Consider the following 21633-nt stretch of genomic DNA (forward strand, 5'->3'; position numbering starts at 1 on the left):
ATCAAGTGGTGCATTATTATTAACAGATTATTACAGTATTAGGATTTGTTATACTAGAAACTTCTAGAAATAACACAATGAAAAACATACTGTGCGTAAGCCCACTAACACCGCAGTATTAGAAATACAGATGCATTACTGCAATTACGGCCTGTTTATAGCCTTGAGTTTCAAACAGTTACTGAATTCTACATTCCTGATTTCCTCTTATGTGACATTTGCAATCAGCATACAGCAATTGATGCTTCCAGAAATTACTACGGATTTCCATTAATTCTGACAAAGTAAAATGGGAATTATTTAGAAGCAGAATATACCTGATAGCTGTATTGAACACCAGCATCTAAATTAATAGAAAAAGTATTTTTCCTACCTTGTAATCATCCTCAAGGTCATTATATCCACAAGTACTTAAGATGTCAGGAAAAATGTCTGACCATCCATTACTTGTACAATTTTTGCTAATATTTCCTGTAAAGCAAAATTTGAGAGTTTAAATCAGAAAGACTCAGAAGTCTCCTCATCAACAAATCTTCAGACAACCTAACTTTATAATTCTCTGTGAACATGCTGCATTTCCTAGCATTCCTGTTAAAGCAACCCAGCCATTTCCTTTCATGTGCTCTTCATCTGTATTACTTTGGCTTTTACTGTTCTGAGTTGCCTTTACACTAAAGAAAAATGAAAGGAATTCCAAGCTGTGGTAGCAGGCTTCTGCTTTGGTATAACAGATATTTCTGTTACATCTGCAAAAGCCTGAAATATTTTGCTGTTTTATCTAAAGTCTTCTGGAGGGAGCTCACTCTATAAAGGGGATAATTTGTAGGTAAAGTAATGTGACAGAAAAATAATGTAAGTAAGAGTTGTTCTAACCTCCTATTTAAGCTTTTCTGAGAAGGTAATATCAAATGATCTATGGAAGAGCTATAAAAGCTCTCTAGATATTATGGTGATGAATTGCTGCTACAGCAAATGTTGGTAGAGTTGGTAATGCACTTTAAAGGCCAAATTATGTGATAGGCTGAAGAATGAGGAGATAAATATGCATGCTGGATATCACTCTCTGAAACAATCACTGAAACAATGTAGTCCAAGGAATGTACAGGAGATATGCAAGTATGGTTGGAAAGGAATTTTGAACATCTACTAATTTCAGAAAGGATTTTTTGGTTGGAACTGAAGAAGTCAATGTTTCCCAGATGAAGTCACACAGGTGAGATGGGGGCAACCCATGATTCTACTTCTTAATCTAATTAATATGAACTAATGTTCAGACAATAAGGAACAGCTTCAATATGAGAAAATTGAAAAGTTTCATGTCACGATAAAGAATAGTCATTAAAATTACTATAACTTACTCTTACAATGTTAAATCATAAACAACTTACCTCACCATTCTTATAGCAATTTTTATATCCATGATACTTGAAATCTATAATAATATACTGCTTTGGTTTGCAGTTTACCACTGGTCTTTGACTGACTTAAAGATGCCTGGTTTTCACCACACAAGAACAAATTTATGTGTCACAGATGAACTTTGGCCAAGAAAAACCAAATGTGTTTACATAAGCTCCAAATTAAAGCTTTTGTGATTCTTATCTTGCTGATTGGTTACTGGAATTTCTTCTTTGCATAAAGTCTTCAGTGGAAAGTTGTAAATATCCTACAAATGATTGACCAACCAACAACCAAATCTTTCATGCTTATAACAAGGCCTTGACCTCAAACCACAGCATCTCCTCAAACAACAGGACGACTTCTACCATTTGGCATAGACATGGCATTTTTTAAAGAAAATGCAATCTGTTTATACATTCTGAAGAGTTAGATTCTCTAACTAGGCAGAGCAAAGCAATGTGTTAACAGAACCAGAAATTATGTCAAAGCCAGTTCTGCAAGAAAAAGACTCTGTGTACTCAAGATGCTGAAGTATTTTCTACTGTAGCTACTGTAAGGCCTTCTAATTTAAAGACAGGCAAAGTTCTATGGAAGACATTGTTTATTTCTACACCGTCATTCCATGCAATTAAATACTTCAGATAGCAACCTCATTTAAAACCTGTAACCTGACACATGCATTTGAATAAAAAATTCACAGAATAACTTTCTGATACTCATATATTTACATCATCATGTACAATATAGAAAAAACTTTACAGGAAAATATGACTGTTTTTACAGTAAAAAGTAATTTAATATAAAGCCACTAATATTCAACAGAGAGTTAATTATGTGGTATGCTTAAACTATAACCTTGACCATCACAGAAGACATTAAGAGCCAGTTCTCCAAACACTGTAAAGGTGAGAAAACAACTACTTTTTTTAATTCACAATTTAAATTAAGAAATCCTTTAAAGAACCGATGGTATTTAAAAGCCTACTTATGACTTGGAATACTTCCATAAAAAATAAGTTAGTATAGTTCATCTTGTAGTAGAATTTTAATTCCTCTTAAACCTTGAAAAAATGAACACGTACATTTCACAAATCTGGCTAAATAAAAAGAGCTAGATTTCTTGTTTAAAGATATTTTTATAATTTCCTGACATAAGAATGAAGTGAATTTGAAATGTGCTGTGTGTGAATTAAATGTTATATATCCTTAGCATAACCACGTTATAAAGGTGCTGAGATACTATGTTAGATCTTAATTGAATCAACCATGCAAGATGTTTGCTGTCTTCTTTCTCTGAAATTATAGAGACAAGATTTTTAAAATCCTGTTAATTGTACAGGTACCTCTAAGAAACCACCCTCTTTCCACAAGCAAGAAGTAAACAGGTAACTTTAAAAAAGCTGTACATGGGAAAATTAGAGCAAACTATAAAAAGGAAGTGATCTTTCAGTCTTGATGACTTGACGACACCATGCCCAAGTGAGACAGGGTTGTAATGCATGGTGAAGGTTTCAGAGTTAAATATTTATTGCAGTTTGCAATTGCAAATAGGCAAATTAAAATGTTATTGTAACGTAAGATAGTAACATTAGTAAAATATCAAACATCCAAACTCCAGAGAGATTGTGCATGCTCTAGTTTTTGACAAATAGACAGAAGCAGTATGATTTAATTCAGATTTTGAATGTTGATATTTATTAGTTTGCCTTGTCTGATGACAACACCTTTATATAGTCATTTGAGTCATTTGAATACTTTTACTGATTTCACAAGATTTAGTGAAGATTACGTACACTTTCCCCTTTATAAACTGTTTATAGACTATCCATGATAAACTAATCAAGCTTCACCAGCTCCAGGAATGAAAATATTTGCTCATCTGTAGACTGTTTTAGTTATCTATTTTTTTACTGGAACAAGACTTAACAGTTGTGAGAATAAACGTATTTTAGCCATACCCCAAGTTAGCCTTTATGTTAAAAGCAATATTGTTAAAAAGCTCTCCACGGGGAGCAAAGCGCAGAATTAAATCACTGTGATAAGTTTTGATCTTTCACCAGCTCTTCATAACAAAGGTTTCTCACCTGAGCAACGGGGATAAGATTTTTCCTGATGCATTTTGAGATACACATGTGAAATGCTACATGTGCATAATCTATTTTTAAAATCCCACAGACAAGCCAAAGTGCAAAATTAAACTGCAGTATGATATATTGACAAGATGGTGCAGAAGATGATAGACTTAAAACAGTTAAATGTTTCAGCAGTCTGAGACACTGAAGACCTCTTTTCAAGTTGCATTAAAAAGTAGAATAGAAGGTTTCATAATAACCGCCTTAAATTGTAGTAGTGATAATTTTTAGGTATTCTGTGTTAATGTTGGCTCATGATTCTCATGAAGGCAAGGCAGAGCTCCTCTCCTAAGTACAGAAGGAATGACCTGCACATGATCTGCTGGCAACTGTTAAAGATGTCAGTCTAACATAAATAGGTCAAAAGAAGCAAACAATGTGTTCAGCCTTGATGAGTGTCACCACATCAGAATATATATATTTAGTGTCTGACTCAAAGAACACCATATGGACCACTAAGACAATTACTTGGTTTTTCCATGATGTACCATGAACAGCTCTGTTAAGAATCTATTATTTTAACTCCTTAAGAAGAAAATAAAAATTTTACACCGCAAACCCCGCCCCATTTTTAGCATATTATGTTTTTAGCATATTATGTTATAAAATACCAAAGAGAAGCCAGCAAAAATACACCTTAAAATTAAATACCTGGTTTTCCAGGAAAAAAGCTAAATAATTTTGGGCAAGGGACAGTGACAGTCTCTCCAATCTTTGCAGGACGCCAACAGGTGATGTTATCCCAAACTCCAACACATCCTGAAACAAAATCAGCAGTAACAGACTTGAAAGCTCAGTTTGGTCTGAATCACCCTACTGTATTTACCTTATAAAGATTTGGTGGAAGCTTTGGTTGGTAGTTCAAGAAAGACTAGAGGCTTTCAATAAAGTTGCAGAGGTGGTATTTTGTATGAAAATGTTAAGGGAATCATAACAGTCTGTTGATTAACCAGCTTGTTTTTAGGTCAGTTAATACATCGTTTGCAAAATATCTCATTAAAACGATGTCATTTTGATGAGATCATGCTAAGAAAAGATACGAGAAAGTTAAGAAAAGTAAAAGTAGTTCACTGGACTCAGCATCACAAATACAACGGGAGCACATCATGACTGGAGAATTTTTGAAACAGTGGGCATGGACTAACAAAATCATTTCTCCTAAACTATATAGCAGAGATGTGAACAAAGAATGCTTCTGTATATTTATTTCAGGAAAGGGGGATCATAAAACATTATAGACATGTTTTATAGTAGTACTAGTAACAACTTGTTACTAGTAGATAGAAACTACTTGTTATGGTTTTGCCCATGCTGAAGGTAGGTGAAGAGAGCAATCAGACCACTCTTCACCAAGCTGAACAAACTTAGCTTTTGGTCAATCATTATATGCTGCATATTCTAGTCCATCTCCATGCTCTCTGCTGAGCTGATTAATAGCTTTCCTGTACACAGCATCCCAAAACTGGACACGGTACGCCACTGGGATGCACCCTCACAAGAGCCAGATAGAGACAGACAATTGCTTCTCTTGTTCTACCAGTTTGCCTATGTGGCACAGTATATGGTTAAGCATCATCTCCATAAGGGTGCACTGCTGACTCATGTTTAAATTAATATATTTCTAAAGCAAACACCTAAAATGGGTCAGAAGAATTTCATCCTAAAAAATGCTTATTTCTTCCCAATAGAGCCTGAAGCTGTTAATTCAGTTGCAGAATCTGGACTGTAGGTACCTGACTTTAATCAATCCCACCCTTATTTGCTTAATACTGTGTGACTAACCTCAGCTTGTCAAGTTCTCCAGTTACCTGAAGAGGGTTAATTATTTTGGTTCCTTTAGTAACTTTGACTCCTAGGCCAATGTATCGGATTCCTTCTTTTAGCCTTACCTTAGGGTAAGGGAGATTTACGTAGGACTAGGAACTGTGAGAGTGGCATTCTTTTCATCTGTATTCCACAGTTGGCTGAGAAGTTTCTGTTCCTGTTGACAATTCACTATTTTCAGGTTTCTGGTCCTTACCTCTTCAATGAGTATTTTTAGCAACTGACTCAGAATGTAATACTCTTTGAATTCTGTAATCATTCTTTTTTTTTTCCTGATGATCATGCAGAGTTTGTCTTTCTCTAGCCTATCTGCCCTTACAGCTGCTTCATACATTCCTTTAAGAATTAACTCATGGGTTTTATCTATGCTCTGTTTTACCTGACAACCTTCTACTCCCTCCAGCACTTGTGGCTTTTCTTTTAGCATTAGTAATGGTATCTCTGACATAATGTTGACTTGGCCAAGGGTATATAACTTAAGAGGTTTACATCTGAGCAAGTTGTCTTTGTAACTTTCGAAGTCAATGGAACTTAAACATGCTTAGGTGCTTCCTGAGTTGCAGTACTGGATTAAAATCAAGTCCTACATCTCTGTGATGCAACACCATGGCTTATGCAGAGTAAAAGAATATTTACTTCAGCCAATTCAGGTCATGCTTCCTTCCCAATTGATTTTAAGCCAGAAACAACATCAACAACATGACATACAAGAAAGACAAAGAAACTATTTTCTTCATCTGCCAGCACTCAGAACTAGAGTGACAAAATGCAACTCTTCTAGCTTTGATGGATGTAGTGCCTGAGCCGGCATAAACAAGCCCTGGAGTACACAAGAATAATTAGCATCTTGTCCGACTTCAGAGCTTTTTAGTTCATCCCCATTTCCACTAACAAGTGACAGCTGAGATGAGTCATGAAAGTGTTCATGCACACCCATCAAAGCTGATGACTTTCACAGATTTTCCCTTTTGTTCAGTATACTCTCTGTAAAATGGTGGATTTGCTACAGTAATCTGCAAACAGTTCAGAGGCCTTTATAAAATTTTGGTACACTGCTGTACGGACTGGTCTAAAAAGGCAGCTAAACAACATGGACTTCAGAGATCCATTAGTACCTTTTCCACAAAAAAACACTAAACTCTTACTCAAGCTTCACTTATGTGAAATATTATACAGAAAAACAGAAGCCCAAGTCCTACTCCCACCAAAATTAATCAACACAATTTGTATCAGATCTCAAAGCTAGCTTGAAGGAAGGAAATCACTCTACAAATTTTTGACATTCAAAACGTTACAAGTCACTAACATGTGGTGTGGAATGCACTTTTTACCTCAGCTTTTCCTTAGTATTTTAGGACTTTACAGACATCTACAGCACAGGAGAGAAGGATACTTTTTCAGACTCCTTAAATGAAATAGATGAAAAAAACACAAAAGATGTGTCTCCTACATCTATACTACATTCAGATGCATCAACAATCATGAGAGTGAAACTTAAGTTTCACTTAAGTTTCACTTAAGTTTCTGATGGCTGCCATCAGAATTCCAAGAACATTAAGCCTCAATTTATGCATATTTAGAGGCTTATTTATAATGGTACAGGAAATCTGAGAAAACTGCTAAAATGTCCTGGAGGCATTTATAGTCACTGCATGACTTCAGTGTGTTTCTAAAAACTGGTCCAGGCTGAATGCTGAAACCTTGGTGTTACTTGTGCGCTGCTAGGGGCTGTTAAAAGAACAACGGTTAAACAATATGCACTTCTCTGGGCTTTCAACTCACAACTTTCCTCATTTCCCCCTCCTATTAATACAGATTTTTGACAATATTGCAACCATTTATCTTTTTCTTCTCTTAGAAAAACACACCCTTATGCAGAGGGGGGGATACAATTGATAAGTCCACTCTTACTGCACTTGCCTCAATTTGTCTCTTCCATCCCAACAACTTTTTTCTATTGTACAGCACAAGCTTAACTGTGCACAGTTGAAACTAGCAATTAATTTCCCACTGATCTTGGAAAGTCAAGATGTGGCACAACTGGAGATCTTGGTGAGTTTCACAGGTCTTCAAACAGGTATTGCTCTTTACCCACCATAGTATCCTTTTACTACCACAACATATGTAATATTGTCAGAGGGTGACAGAGCATGACTGACTTCATCCTAAAACACATGAAAACAGGCCAGATTAATTGCTCCCAGCAATTGCCTGTTTCTCCCCAGTGACTATAGAGCAGCCTACGGTGCTATAAATACCTATACTGCTGGAAAAATGAAGGTGCGATAAACGCTATGTTAAATGCTTGTCTTTCTGCACATAGAATATCTAGTTTGATCAAGCTTGATATTCTACTCTCTACTCTGTCCAGCCATTAACTCATTCAGTGTTAGGATTAAGGGACTGTCATCCATCACTGCTACATTTCATAAAATCATTATGTACGCTCTTATTCTCTGGAAATTTTACCCATCTCTTGCATATATAAGCCTGTTTCCTACTATCTCCAAAGGATATTAATCAATTAAGACACAAATAATATTTATTTGCAGCTTTAAATATGGTTTTAATTTTTAGTTCTAGTAACAATTCTACCAATAACTCTATAGAAAATATCTCACATTTTAAATAAAACTTAAATTGCTCCAACGTTTATCTTCATGTCTGCAATTTTCTTCATATTTTACATTTTTTTCTAAGTACCCCAAAGTATTTTAATGTACATTTATACCCTTTTACATTCATTCATTGATTTAGTCCCTGTTTGCATCCATCTTCAATAAATCCTCAAGCCTTGAATGTTTTTGTCCTTTCACCCTGATATAAACATATATAAAATCAGTCCAGCTCTTGATCTGTCTTAGCTCCCCAACTTTTCCTGTGCAATTCTACTGCTATACTCTTTACCTCTTTCTTTACCTATTAATAAAGCTAGCAAAGTAAAAAAAAAAAAAAAAGGTTCTTCATCTCTATTTTCATGGTGTCTAGAACTCCTCCCTTGCACCCTACATGTACCAATCTCTTTTCAACCTCTTCATTTCTTCATTTGCATCATTTATTTCTCTGGTGTGTCACTCGCAGCATATCCAAGGAAACAATCAATCTTCCCAGAAAACCTTCACTCAACGACTTGCTCAGAACTGTGGCCACACTGTCACTCCTCTACTGCTCTTCCCTCCCGTTCTTCCAAATGATACTGCAGATGGTATTCTTAGTTAGTTGCAATGAGATCACTTACTTTATTTGGATGTTTGGTCTTTATGCTTGTGATGCATTTGCAGATACTTTATAATGATAGGAAACATAACAGACTATAAACTATATTTTATTTCTGACTTTTTTCAGCTTATGTAAGTACTGCCACCACATTCCTCATCCTGCTATCTGAGACCCAGTCTTTGAGGAACAAGTTTCCTTATCTACATGTGCTGCTTCATCTATAAAAACGTGTAACGCTGAGTTTGTACTGGAAAGTGTTGTTTATATATACATTTTATGCACATATTAACCACTAGGTGGCACTTCGCATTTGGATTTTAAAAAATTGCCAATTCAAAGAGAGGTTTAGCATTTTTTAAACTGTCTAGGCATGCATGATACATGAAACAAAGAGAAAGTGCTTTGAAAATCAGCCAGAAAGTTGTCAGCTAGTCCAGGGATTATTTTTTGAGCAGGGAAACGTTTTGATTTTTGTGCTTAACTTGACAAAGCAGAAGCAATCTCACCTCTTATGGGCAATGTTTTCTAGGCTGTAGGTCTGAACACCTCAGCATGTAATTTAGGCCGCATGAGGATTTATGAACATATATGGACTGAAATTCTTTCTGTATTTTCACACAAGTAATAAGAAAGAAAGGAAAAGGAGGTGCTAGAGAAATAGTGAGCTAGCAAACTGGAGGCAAAGTAAACATACAGCAGAACTGCTTACAGCAGTATAATAGGAAGAAGATAGTAGAAAAAATACTGTTGCTCCAAGCTACTTTACTGAAGTTTTTTGCTCTCTACTTTTGTCAGGGTCCTGAGTGCTCTAATAGGTCTTAATGGCCCTGATCATCCTCACACCCCTGCCCAGGGTCGCATCAAAGCTCAGGTCTGGGCCTTCAGCGATGCTGTGGGTGCACCTGACTTCAGCTTTGTCACAGCAGTGTCTGTGCTTGCTTCAGCCTGAGCCCTGGCCCACCACTATGGCCCTGCCTGGCCATCCCAGGGCTGTGCCTGACCCTGGTTCCCAGCACCAGGCCAGATCCTGACCCCCCACCTGCAGGCTAAAGTCCCCAGCTACCCCTGCCCCAGGGAGGTGCCCAATGGCCGGGGCTGGGGCTGCCCCTGGCTGCCTTGGCTGGGGGTGAGACCCTGCCTGCCCTGGGGCCCCCAGGCCCCTTCCACAAGGAGCTGCCGGCCTGCCATCCTCTAAAAATGAAAACACAGGCTGAAGGACAGTCAAGAAGCAGCTCCAATATGCCTACGAAGAACTAAAGCACTGTTGTGAAATTGTTGAGTGCACAGAAGCTCTGCTTATTCAGAAATACTGAGTAAATGCGAATGAAAACCTTTTACATTACTGGTCAACAAAAACTACTCATACACAGCAAGCAGAATTTGGTAGGTCTACAGTATACTCCACATTTAACTACTTAAACAAAATGACTAAACCAGTAGCGTTTATCTCATATTCACCGAAAATGTTTGCAGTTTATAGGTTTTCAAGAGCCAGTCCTATTACCAGGAATGACAAAAATACTGTTACTGAGATTTCTAGGAGATTACGGGCTTTTCACTGAATGAAACATTTCAGAAGAAACACCTTATTTCCTTTCTGAAGAACAGTTTCCCATCAGAGAATCAAAAATCTGTAAGTCTATTTTTTATTGCAATTTACATTTTTTTAGGGTACTGTAAGGAAATACAGAAATTGCCAGCTAAAAACGTTGAAAAACACTCTCTGAGAAAGAAAACACATTTCATCCAAATTTTCTACCAAGTAAATCCTGCTTTCCAATTGCTTAAACTGTTCTTTGGAGATAAACAGCATTTATTTTTGTATGACTGGACAGCACTCTAATCTTACCACTTTCTATTATACTGAAAAGACACTCATGGATTTATAGTCAAAGCTGTAAGAGATGCCTTCATCTTTGTGTTGCCCCAATTTATACATGCTGCACATCTTTCAAAAAATATTATTAAAGATCCATCTCTGGTTCATATAAACCCCACCGCAAAATTAAAGTCTCTGTAAAGTATTTGGACCATATAATTCTGTTAGTTTGGATCATGTCTAACACACATGCTATTTGTTGTATCAGTTGGAGCTTTTTTACTGCTTTGGTATTCAAGATTGCTTCCTTGTGGTATTAGAGCTTTGGATGTCATAGGAGTAGACTGCCACGGCCACAGCTGTCTTTATCAGGACTCAAGTGCAAAACTAAGTGGGGCAGTATTTATCTCAGAATCGTCTGAAAAACACAATAAAATCACTTATGGCTGTGCACTTTTGTTTTTCAGGGCTCCAAATGCCATTTATTAATGTCTACTGCTCAATTCCTATTTACATTTTGGGGGGGTAGAAATTTCAGACTTTCAAAATTGTTGAATGTATCTGTGGCCACATTTTGTCTCTCTCCTCTCCAAAAAGGTTTGTTATTGTTACTCTTAGTAACCTTTATTATGTGAGATTTTTGAATAAGGCTGATCAGGACATTTTCTTGGTCTTCACCGTTTATTTCCTGTTGGTTATTTTTCAGTAGGCAACTCCTTTCATTCAAGGCTTTTTCTCACGTATCACCCAGACTCCTCAAAAGATGAACCAGCTCTGCCTCTCTTCTGCCCTCAAATGATTAAGTATACCTTCCACAAAGTCCAGACATTGTCAACACCATAAGGATGATCAGTTTTATGTGGTGTCATTGATGATGACACTTCAATTAACGGAAGCCAAAATAGACAAACATTCAAACCAATGCCTTGTACTCCCCTCATTTAAAAAAAAAAGTATGAACCAAAAAGTAACAGCGTGTCTATACTATAGTTAAAAAATCAGCAGCACAGAGATTCAAGAAAGGTAAAGTTGTCCTGCCAAGAGCTACTGGTGCTGCTTGAAGGGAGGTTCCATAATCCCACTATCTTATTTAACTCTACCTTTAATGCTACCTCAGATAACTCTAAGCAACACTGCAGTCTGAACTACTGACTTATTTTAAAGAAAAAATAGCTGCAAAACCAAAAACTGATGGAAGACCTTGACGAGATTGGGAAGATTAAGAAAGAGGAAACCTTGAGGAGACTCATTTTCACATGGCAAAAGAAAGGCCTCATCAGGCTTTGTGTAAGCCTCCTATTTACTGATGCAGAGGCGAGAGTGATCATCAGGTCAGGTTTGTTGCGCCCAGTCAGTCCTCCTGTGCAATACAGAGGTGTGTGTGTGTACATGGGGATTTGGAATGCAAAATAGGCACCTTTCTTACCCATGAAATAACCTTAAGAGCAGAGGTTCGTTAGATAAATTAACCTTTGGACAAGTTGCCATGGGTCCAATATCTGAATATTCATCCCACTGTTCTGAAGAGCTTTCAGAAAGATGTGCTCTGTTTCATCCACAACATCATGAGCTCAGTGCTGGAATCACTGAGTGAAATTCTACTGGCAGTATAATTTGGGAGATTAGATTACATAGTGACATTGGTCCCTCTTTCTTCAAATGTATGAATAAATGAGAGTATAATTTTGGTAGTCCTGTCTGTTTTAATTTCCCATTACCAGCTGCATTATGAAGCCTCTCTTTGAGAGGTTTATGAAATTCTTTCCAAAGCCATTTCTCTTTCCGTCTACATCCCTTCCTCAAAGTTAAGATGCCATATCTAAAATTAAAAATGTTGTCTGGCATATGGATCTCACAAAAACACATTTTGGAAAGCAAGAGGCAAAAAGACTCATTTAACTGTGCAGCCACTTGGTCCAAAATGAATAGAAAACAAACCCAGACTTCGTCTTTTTCATAATGAGATCTTTTTAGAACTTTTTATTGTAGAACCCTGTTATAAAGCCTAATCACTGAATTTTAATATTTTTGACCATAAGATTTCACTTTTCATTTAAAGGTGAAGGGAAATGAATCAATTACTTTATAAGGTAAAATTCTAAATGCTGAATAAAGACAGAAAATTGCAGTTGGCCACTTTTTAACTTTTTATTTTTGAACACTTTACAGGGCACTTTCTGTTTTTTTAAGAAGAGAATCCATGGGTTGCAGGTAAAAGATAAATTGATGTTTTTCCACATGGACCTCAAACGCTGGAGCTAGATTGAGCTATTTAGAATGTGATTAATCTGCCCTCCAAAAATGAGAGTCAAAAAATAAAAAAATTATCTCCTAGGTTTCCTGCTAAGGTGCATCCATACCTCAGGTGTCAAGTTATAGAAGGAAAGAAGAAAGCAAATGCAGATGGAAGCTAATGCAGTCTTCATAAAATAAACAACTAGATTTGCCGCAGAGCACTACAGAGAGGAGGGCACTGCCACTGATCTTTGGAGAGTGACTTTCTTCCCTAAATGGAGTGTAACGCTCTCTACTAATGGAAGAGTACGTGTTAGTGCCTGAAAAATCTCCCAAAGGGCGCAAAGCAGGAGGTCCAAACATCTAACAGTTTGGCACTGGCAAATGAGCAGAATTTAGACAAACTGGGTCCTGTGGTTTTAATATTTGCATTGTTCAGAGGATAGTTACACAGAATTTATAGTGTTTGCTTGCAAAACACACTATTGCTTTATTAAGCCATGAAGTAAGCAAGTCCTTCATAGTCAATTATTTTAGGTGCACTACAAAAATTACTCAGTGAAGTTCTTTAGCCCATGTTACAAGGCAGCTCAGGTAGGATGACAATAATGTCATTTTATTATGTTAAAATAAAATTACCACAATTGCCTTTAAATCTTTCCTTTATGTCTCCCCCACTGGAAGCTGAGTAGATAAGGTATTCCAAGCACAACTGCCATCTAGGCCAAAGTAGAAACTGCTTGTCCCATAAATTTGGATCCTCCAAAATTCAGTAGATGTGCACACCACCCAGATTCTGAGGCGTGTTACACAGAGCTGTGAAGGCTTCTCAGGTGCCCAAGAAGTTAATGAAAAAATTTGCACTGAATTTGATAATGGAGGACCAAGCCTCCTGTGGAAAATCTCAGCAAACCTTTATGTCCAAATTCTAGACAGGACCTTCCACTAGATTTCAATATAGCTTTTGTGAGGAAGGTAGCACATGCTAAAGGTAGAAAAGTGTCACAACAGCTGTATAACCATCTTTTCCATTCAGGAAACACTGAAATCAGTTTTGTGAATTTATTGGAATGAATTATGTTTCAAGTGTACTACAAGTTTTAGGTGTGGAGCTAGGATTTGGACTAGTTCCAGCTTGCCAATTTTCATTAGTAATTCTTCTTATCAGTGGTCAGAGTATCACTGTGACAATATGCAAGTCTCTGTTCAAAGTATTCCTTACATCTTTTCATGAATATAGAGAATTTATTAGGAAAATAAGGACACATAGGAAATGAATATTTTTGGAAATGCAAACGCGTATATTTAACATAGGCTCTTTTGAACAGGTTCTTGGTAAAGGTATCTATAACATGAAGCACAGGATAAATTTTCCTATAACATTAAACGTATAGTTTTTCATGGTTCACTACCACAGGGGCTTTATCCCAGTCTCCTACAAAACAGAACATTCCCTTAGTTTCAATTAAATATATAAATCCTTCCACTGCTGTTTTATCACTACCTGCAGGGCTGAATCAACACCATCAGACACACTGTCGCCTTCCAAGACATGAAGTTCTTACACAGCAGTTTGCCTTCAGGAGGCATCCCTCTTCCTGTGAAGAAAATATTGACAGAAAACTTCTTTCTTCCCCTAGGGAGCCCAAAATAATTGGTGTGCAAAAAACCCCAACCAACTGGCGTGCATCACAAGGATACCCTTGGAGCAGCACAGCATCTGGATCACAAAAGTGGATCTTAAAGAAAGCTTGACTTTCAAAACTGAAAAAAGCTAATACTGAATTTATTAATTCAAGATTTAATTCATTAAGCTGTGCTAGTAATTATTTCTCCATCTGGCTTCACACTAGTTATATTTATGTAACAGCCATCTCTCTTCACCACTCATAAATTAAAAAATCTAAATGTAGATCAATTACTCCAGTAAGATTTTGCTTGGAAGAGATATCCATGTAAACTATTCACTGTTATTATAATTTTTCTAATTACTACTCTGGATTATTCAAAAGGAAAAATTATAGTAAAATACAAACTGTTGATGATGCTTTTAATTATTTTATTGTATACCAATTGATATTAGAATATGCGCTGAGGGAGTTACACATTCAAATCAAGAAGAGAGGTGGATAAAGCATCATGAGTTGGGACTCATGTTTATGCTCAAAGGGCACTGCAGATGGCAGGTCCCTGAGGTATCATAATAATCTTCACAGTGCATTCAAAAAGGACTGAATATGAAAAAAACCCAAATACGCTATGTATCACCTAGTTCGGCCAAAGGAAAACAACCACACTACAAGAGCTGAAGTGTTCCAAGGAGCCTAGTTATTCAGAGATGATACATACCTCGACTAGTGTACCACAAGGCAGGACACCAATGAGGCTTAGGGCTTTGTAGAACTAATTTGAAATTAAATACCCTCAGCCACTAAAAGATCATTTAACAACAGAAATTTAATTATTAGTTTTAGATGTGACATTACTTTGTAAAAATCAAAATTGTATTTTGGACTGAAAAGCGTTCAGTTGTCTTTAGATCTAAAATGTCTTTCCTCTTTTTCTAAGTCTCACTGAAAGCCCATCCCGCCCTTCAATATTTTACATGTTACCAGAGGAGTGCTGGGCAGGTAACGTATGCAAATAAAGCACTCCAAGAAGCACTTTTGCCTTTTCACGAGTAGGTACATAGAGACTGCTTACTGCTCACAAGTTCTGGGACAGAGTTTACAAAAGATAACTGATCATAAAACATTAATACTTTTGTCATTAATAAAATAAAATTCATAAATACACACTTCTGACTTCCCTAAAAAGCAAAAAACTTTTAATCAAGTTCTGCCCTAGCTACTTTAATGTTACAGATTTGCTTTTCATTTGGCTGTCTGGATTCATCTGTCGCCTTCTTATTTGGTTTGCTGAACAAATGGCTTTATCAGCAGTTCCGACTTACACCAAAAATGCCATTTTTTTCATAATCTCATGTTCTTATGTTCTACTCACATGAAAATGTAGCAAGGAAATGCAATAAATTCTAAAATTAAAAAACAATAAACTACATCTCCTCTTCCATCTTTCTATTAAATTACAATTGGCCATATCTGTATCTAGATATTTATCTTTCTATGTGAAAAGAAAATAAAAAACAATAAACTAACAGAATTTGTTTTTTTGAATGTAACACTACTGTCCAGTTTTCCCTTTGCATGACTCTGTAGTACTCTAGGTGTGAATTTGATCTTCTGTCTAAAACATCTTCTGCCTGGGAAACCCAAAGATCATTCCTGCCACTAGTACTTTACTGTCAACAATAGCTAGAGATGCTTGAATCCAAGGCTTTCAGCTTTTTCTCAGACTTGTTCTTTCTGCTGATCCTGGCATCACCAGCCTGCAGCTTCTCTGCCAGTCAGAAAATACTCTCAGCAACAGCGTAAGACATGAGAATGTATTTGCTCCCATCTAGTGTCCCACCCAGTGCGTGCCTAGTGCCTGGCACACCTCTCACATGCTTGCTGGAGCTAATCCTTAACGCAAAATCTGCATAAATTCTAAAATACATAAAATTATAAGCATAGTACAGACAAATATTGTAACTGCAACCACAACAGCAAAGAAGGTAGAGAGAGAAAATCTTGAATACTACTGTTGTCCCTACATTACAGCTTAACTTTTCTTACCTTTGTAGTCCACTGGCTTTGCATTCTTTAGAAGTTCCATGCACCTTGTCTCCTCCTTGTGAATCTCCAGCCGAAATCCGCATTCTGGATGGACACACTTCACCTATATCAAATTAACAGGCCAGGGTCTTGAAACATGAATTAAAATGCTTTATGAAGGATGCAACTTCCAATAGTGAAATCCGCAGCTTTAACTGGCACTGGTTTTGCTCAAGCATGTACTAGGCATTTTGCAGACACAGCCATTGCCCATTTCAGCTTCTCACACACCAACTTTTCAAAACCAAATGTTAAAATAATCTACTAGAGCATTCACTGGCTCCTTCCTGTAGCATTTCAAGGCCAACTGTCACTTAAAACAAAATATTTAACTTTCAAGTGCATTCACCAATGTTGTTTCATGAGACTTTTTCCTCCAGAAAAACTGCAGGTTAAACTGAAACAGAAAAGTAAACACATTTGCGTTTTCTGCTTTTGAATTAAGTTAGGAAGCTGCAAGTCTAATACGAATCACTGAACATGAAAACCAATCAAACCGCATTCTCTTTGACATGGTACATTTTGCTTTTCTTCCCTTTCCCACTATGTATATTTTACCTCCTGAAGGCCCCAGAGCATGAATATTTGATTCAAGCAAGTGCTACACAGGAAGAAAATCCCACTCCTTTAGAAATGAAAGCACTATTGCCTTTACTCATTTATAGCCCTGTCCCCAGTTCCTTGGTTTTCAGAAAGGGTTATTTATGTCCATGTGAAGAGACAGGGATGTAGCAGTATTGGGGAGAGAAATAAGGCACCAGGAAGTTGTGCTGAAGTCAGTTGAATTCACAGAGGCAGACAGAGCCTAAAAGAGAAACACGCAGAGTCCGTAAGAGGCTGCATGGGAGAAGTGACTGTAGTAGGCGACAAATGGGAAAACAAGGATCTCCACTGGAGCTGAATGGACTGCGAGATTAGCTCAAATGGAATAACATCGTAATGAAATAAAATGTGGCTGTGCTGTACTTCAGTCATCCTCATACTTGTAGTACCAAGGAAAGGGTGGTCTCTCTCCAAGTTTCTTTCTCCCCTTTTCTCTCTCTTACTTTTTCTAGGAGACATTTAATAACAGAATCTGGTAATAGCATCTGATTCATGGGACACTATTTTTAAAATAACAATACTTAACTAATTAAGCTGTGATCATGGACCCAGAACCTAGGAGCCAGAGTTAGGACTGAAAACCTGGTCATTCTTGCAGTCTCCTTGTGGGCAAGCCACTTGTGCAACTTCTAAAAATACAGCATAATAGCCATAAGAATAACAGCAGGAGCTGTTATGAAAACTCAGGAAAATCTGTCTCTTCTCCAAATGTCTCATTTCACCAGCTACAACATCAGAATCTTACTTCCTTTTCCCCATCTTTTCTCTATACTGACTATTGAAATTATATGTTTTCAGGGCAGATTTTTTTTCTTTTTAAAGCGAATTGTAAAGATCCTTAACATAAATTTGGATTTCTAGTGCTTGTAGTAGAAGGTTCAGCATTATACTGAAAATATCTGTGTTTTATTAGGTATTATCTACTTTCCAGATAGCTCCCATGTAAAATAAAGTCCCATGTATACCTAATGTTTTTAACTGCATTTTCCTTTCATGCAACAGATTTTTAATATTATTTTTTCCAATTGCAAGCATTTGGTAACTGAGAGTAGATCTCCCATGCATCAAAAAGTATTATAATTGCTGGGTCTTAGAAAGGTAGGTTCCAGTAAACGGAAACGTTAACGAAATGAGGGGAAAAATCAAAGCAGCTATTGAATTAAGAAACCTGCCGAAGGAGTGACTTGTCTCTCTCATACTTATGAAAGACCTGCAAGTTTCTTAGTATCAGTTTCTTAGAATCTAATAGCGAAGGTTACTTTCAGAACATAAATTTGTGAGTACCCAAAGGTAACACATTACTTTTCAAACTCGGGATGCATGGCAAACTGCAATATACTTTGTTCTAGTACGTACACCAGTTTCATTCAGATTTACTTCACAGAGCTAGAGAGATTTAGGGTTCAAGACTATGTGGCATAGACCATGTCCCGAAACACATCAAGAACCCCAAAATGGGTTTTGAGGGCACTCACCACCTTTCAGGGCTGGTGCTCATCCATCTTTCCCTCTGCTTTACCAAGGGTCGGTTATCTTTTGCAACCACCGAATACAGAACCGTGTGCACTGTGCTGCACATCGTAAAGGTACACAGCTGGAAATCCAGCCAAGGACTCTCTCTGTGTTTTAGTGGCTTAACAATTTTTAAGGCATCCAGAACAGCAGTTTGACTGGAAAAACATTCCTTATGACAAGCTGCTTCCATTTACCTTCAGCATGGTTTCCCCAGCTTTTGGTGGAAGATCCGTATTTTAAATTTACAGTAAAAAACTGGAAAGATTTAGAGGGAAATTTTAAATTTTTTTTTTTTATAAATCGTGTTTCCAGCAACGTTACAGACTTTTACAAACAACTGAAGAAATGCTTAAAAATATAAAGATGTTAAAAGGAGACGCCCTAAATTTGAAGACTTTAATATTCTGAATGTTTTGTACATTGTTAGCTGGTAAAATGTATTAAAGAGAAATTAATCATGTGGGGTTTCCCCCCACATTGTCATAGACTCATAGAATCATTTCGGTTGGAAAAGACCTTTAAGATCATCAAGCCCAACCGTAAACCTAGCACTGCCAAGCCCACGACTAACCCATGTCCCTAAGCACCTACATGTTTTTAAATACCTCCAGGGATGGTGACCCCATCACTTCCCTGGGCAGCCTGGTCCGATGCTTGACAACCCTTTTGGTGAAGGAACTTTTCCTAATGTCCAATCTAAACCTCCCCTGGTGCAACTTGAGGCCTTTTCCTCTTGCCCTCTCGCTTGTTACTTGGCAGAAGACACCAACACCCACCTCGCTACAACCCTCTTTCAGGTAGTTGTAGGGAGCAATAAGGTCTCCCCTCAGCCTCCTCTTCTCCAGGCTATAATTAAGATTGCTAACGTCCCTCCAGACCGTACCAGGGCAGCGCTCTCTGAAAACTCTTCGCAAACTAGTGGTGGCCACCGGCTGCCGGGGAAAATAGCGGGGAGCAAGTCTCCCGGCGCCAGCCCGCCCCAGCGCCGCTCCGCCGGGGATGGGGACGGGTCCCGGGCTCGGCCCGCGCTGCCCCGCCGGGGCGGAGCAGTCCCAGCCCCCGCGGAGCGCCCGGGGGTGCGGGGCGGCGCCCCCCGCCTCCGGCCCGGCCCGCCGCCGCCTGCGCGGCCAGGGAGCCCGTCCGCGGGGGCGGCCAGAGGGGGAGATGGGCGATAAGCGCCGGGGGTCCCGGCGGGGCAGGAGCCCCCTCCCCTGCGAGGTCCCCGCCGGGGGACACCCGGTAAGGGCGAGCGGCGGGAGGCACTCCTCTCCCGAAGCGAGTGCGGTGGGGCCGAATTCTCCGCACCTGCTACGGCTGAGCTCCCTCCTCGCTCCGGAGAGCGGGGGAAGCTGTGAGGGAGCCGCCAGCCCGCGGGGGTCCGCAAGGGCACCTCAGGGACGGGGGCGGCGGGAAGAGCCGTAGGGGTCACCCCGTCCGCGGTCTGGAGGGACGAGCCACCCCCCGGGGCCGGGAGTGAGCGCGGGGTGACTTACCCGCCCCAGGCTCCAGCAGAGAGAGAGGAGGAGGATCGGCAGGGTCCTCATGCCAGCCAAGTGCCGGGGCCGGCGGGCTCCGCTGCCCCGCGCCGCTCCGCGGGCCCCCTTCGAAGGTGGCGAGCAGAAGGCGGTTGCCGCCGCAGCACCATAGGGCCCGGGGCTGCCGCTGCCGGGCGCCGAGCCGAGCCCCCCACCCCGCGGGCGGCCGCCGCCCTGCGGCTGTAGGCGGCTCCCGCACCTGCCCCCGGCCGCCTCCCGCCCGCCCGCCCGCCGCTCCGGCGGCCGTCAGCTGCCTGCCCGACTGAGTCCCTGCCCGCCACCGCCTCTCTGCGCTCAGCTCCTCCTCTAGACCCCGGCTCCCTTCCCTCCCGCTTCTCCTCAGCACCTCTCCTCGGCTTCCTTTTCTCCTCCTCCCTCTCCCCGCCGCCGTTGCTCCCCCCGTAAGAGGTGCGAGTCGTTCCCCTCAGCCCGGACGCCGCCCGCCCATCCCGGCCACCCGCAGGTGCTCCCCCGCCATCCCGGGACGGCATTTACCTGGCTCTGCCTGCCTCGAGGTGTTGGGGCGCCCTCTCTCCTCATGCGAACACATCGGGGACCTGGGCGCCCGTCCCCACAGCAGCACTGGGGTGCCTTTTGCCCGTGAAACCGTTGAGATAACGGAGGACCGGCTTCCCCCCAAGCCAGACACACAGGAAAGCCCACCCACCCCCGCCCGCCCAGTTGTGGGGTAAGGGAAGTGATCCCTGGCACGGTCAGCCTTACCACTGGGCAGATCAGCAACTGTATTAAAAAATCTTTCTCCCCCCAAGCCGCTATTTTCGAGGTCTCGACAGAGGACCAACAGTTTAAGGCAACTCCGTGTTAACTGCCTGGCGTTTTACACCAGGCATGGATCTTGGTTTTGCCTCACAAGGCATATAAAATATATAATTAAGTGGCATTTATGGTACCCATGCCTTTTGTTATACAAAAAGCAGAGCTTACATGCTGGCTTTTAGCTGAGAATGAAAATAAATAAGAGTTGTCTTTCCACTGTCTTATATGTGCTGTAATTTAAGTGCTGTGTATTAAAAGGAACTGAGCGGGCAACATAATATACTCTCCTAAATAGCCTTATGCCACACAAAATAACCAGCTATAAACAAACCAAGGACACATCTAGGAAAAAACTGAAGGGAAATGTCATTTTTTTAATACATTTGCAAAAATTCTTTCATATATTGAGAAGAAAGACCTGATTATAACCTTTGTTGTATCATCAGAAAGAAACCCTACAAACCGTATTGAGCAGTGTTATAAACTGCATGCTGAGAGCAGAGGGAAACATTAATGTAGAAAGAAAAACTTTCTGTACGATGGCATATGGTCAAGTAATGAAAGTATTTTCATTGTAATAGAAGATAGCACCCCTTTGGATTGACTTTGATCTCTATGCAACAGGTGGACCGAAATGCCAAATTGCACCTACTTCTAACACAGCTGGGTTGCAGAAGAACCTGGTTATGCTGCTAGCTCTGAGATTCTCAGGCAGAATCTCAGGTCAAACCTCTTGGAAATGGAGAATTGCACAGTGCAGCCCTCCTGATTCCTGAGACCGGAATCCAGGATTCCTCTTCAGGCTCCTGGTTATTGACCCAAGCAGTCTGGGGGTGCTCTTAGCAATTTCTTAAGGG

The 21633-nt window shown here is 39.7% G+C and overlaps 1 protein-coding gene across 3 annotated transcripts in view; it reads right to left on the bottom strand.

Annotated features, from left to right (window-relative positions):
- Nucleotides 1–20214, bottom strand: part of VIPR2 (vasoactive intestinal peptide receptor 2) — a 58051-nt gene extending 37837 nt beyond the window's left edge. The window contains exons 1-4 of one of the 3 annotated variants that reach the window (XM_075082386.1): nt 19958–20214; nt 16308–16410; nt 4185–4292; nt 374–471 (exon numbers count right to left, since the gene is read on the bottom strand). In XM_075082386.1, the coding sequence (XP_074938487.1) occupies nt 374–471; nt 4185–4292; nt 16308–16410; nt 19958–20008 (360 nt within the window). In that variant the 5' untranslated portion in view covers nt 20009–20214. The remainder of the gene's footprint in view (nt 1–373; nt 472–4184; nt 4293–16307; nt 16411–19957) is intronic. The other 2 variants (XM_075082383.1, XM_075082385.1) reach the window with 2 other exon arrangements.
- Nucleotides 20215–21633: the final 1419 nt, after the last annotated feature.

The sequence above is a fragment of the Phalacrocorax aristotelis genome, chromosome 2 (assembly GCF_949628215.1).
Source record: "Phalacrocorax aristotelis chromosome 2, bGulAri2.1, whole genome shotgun sequence".
Lineage (NCBI taxonomy): Eukaryota > Metazoa > Chordata > Aves > Suliformes > Phalacrocoracidae > Phalacrocorax > Phalacrocorax aristotelis.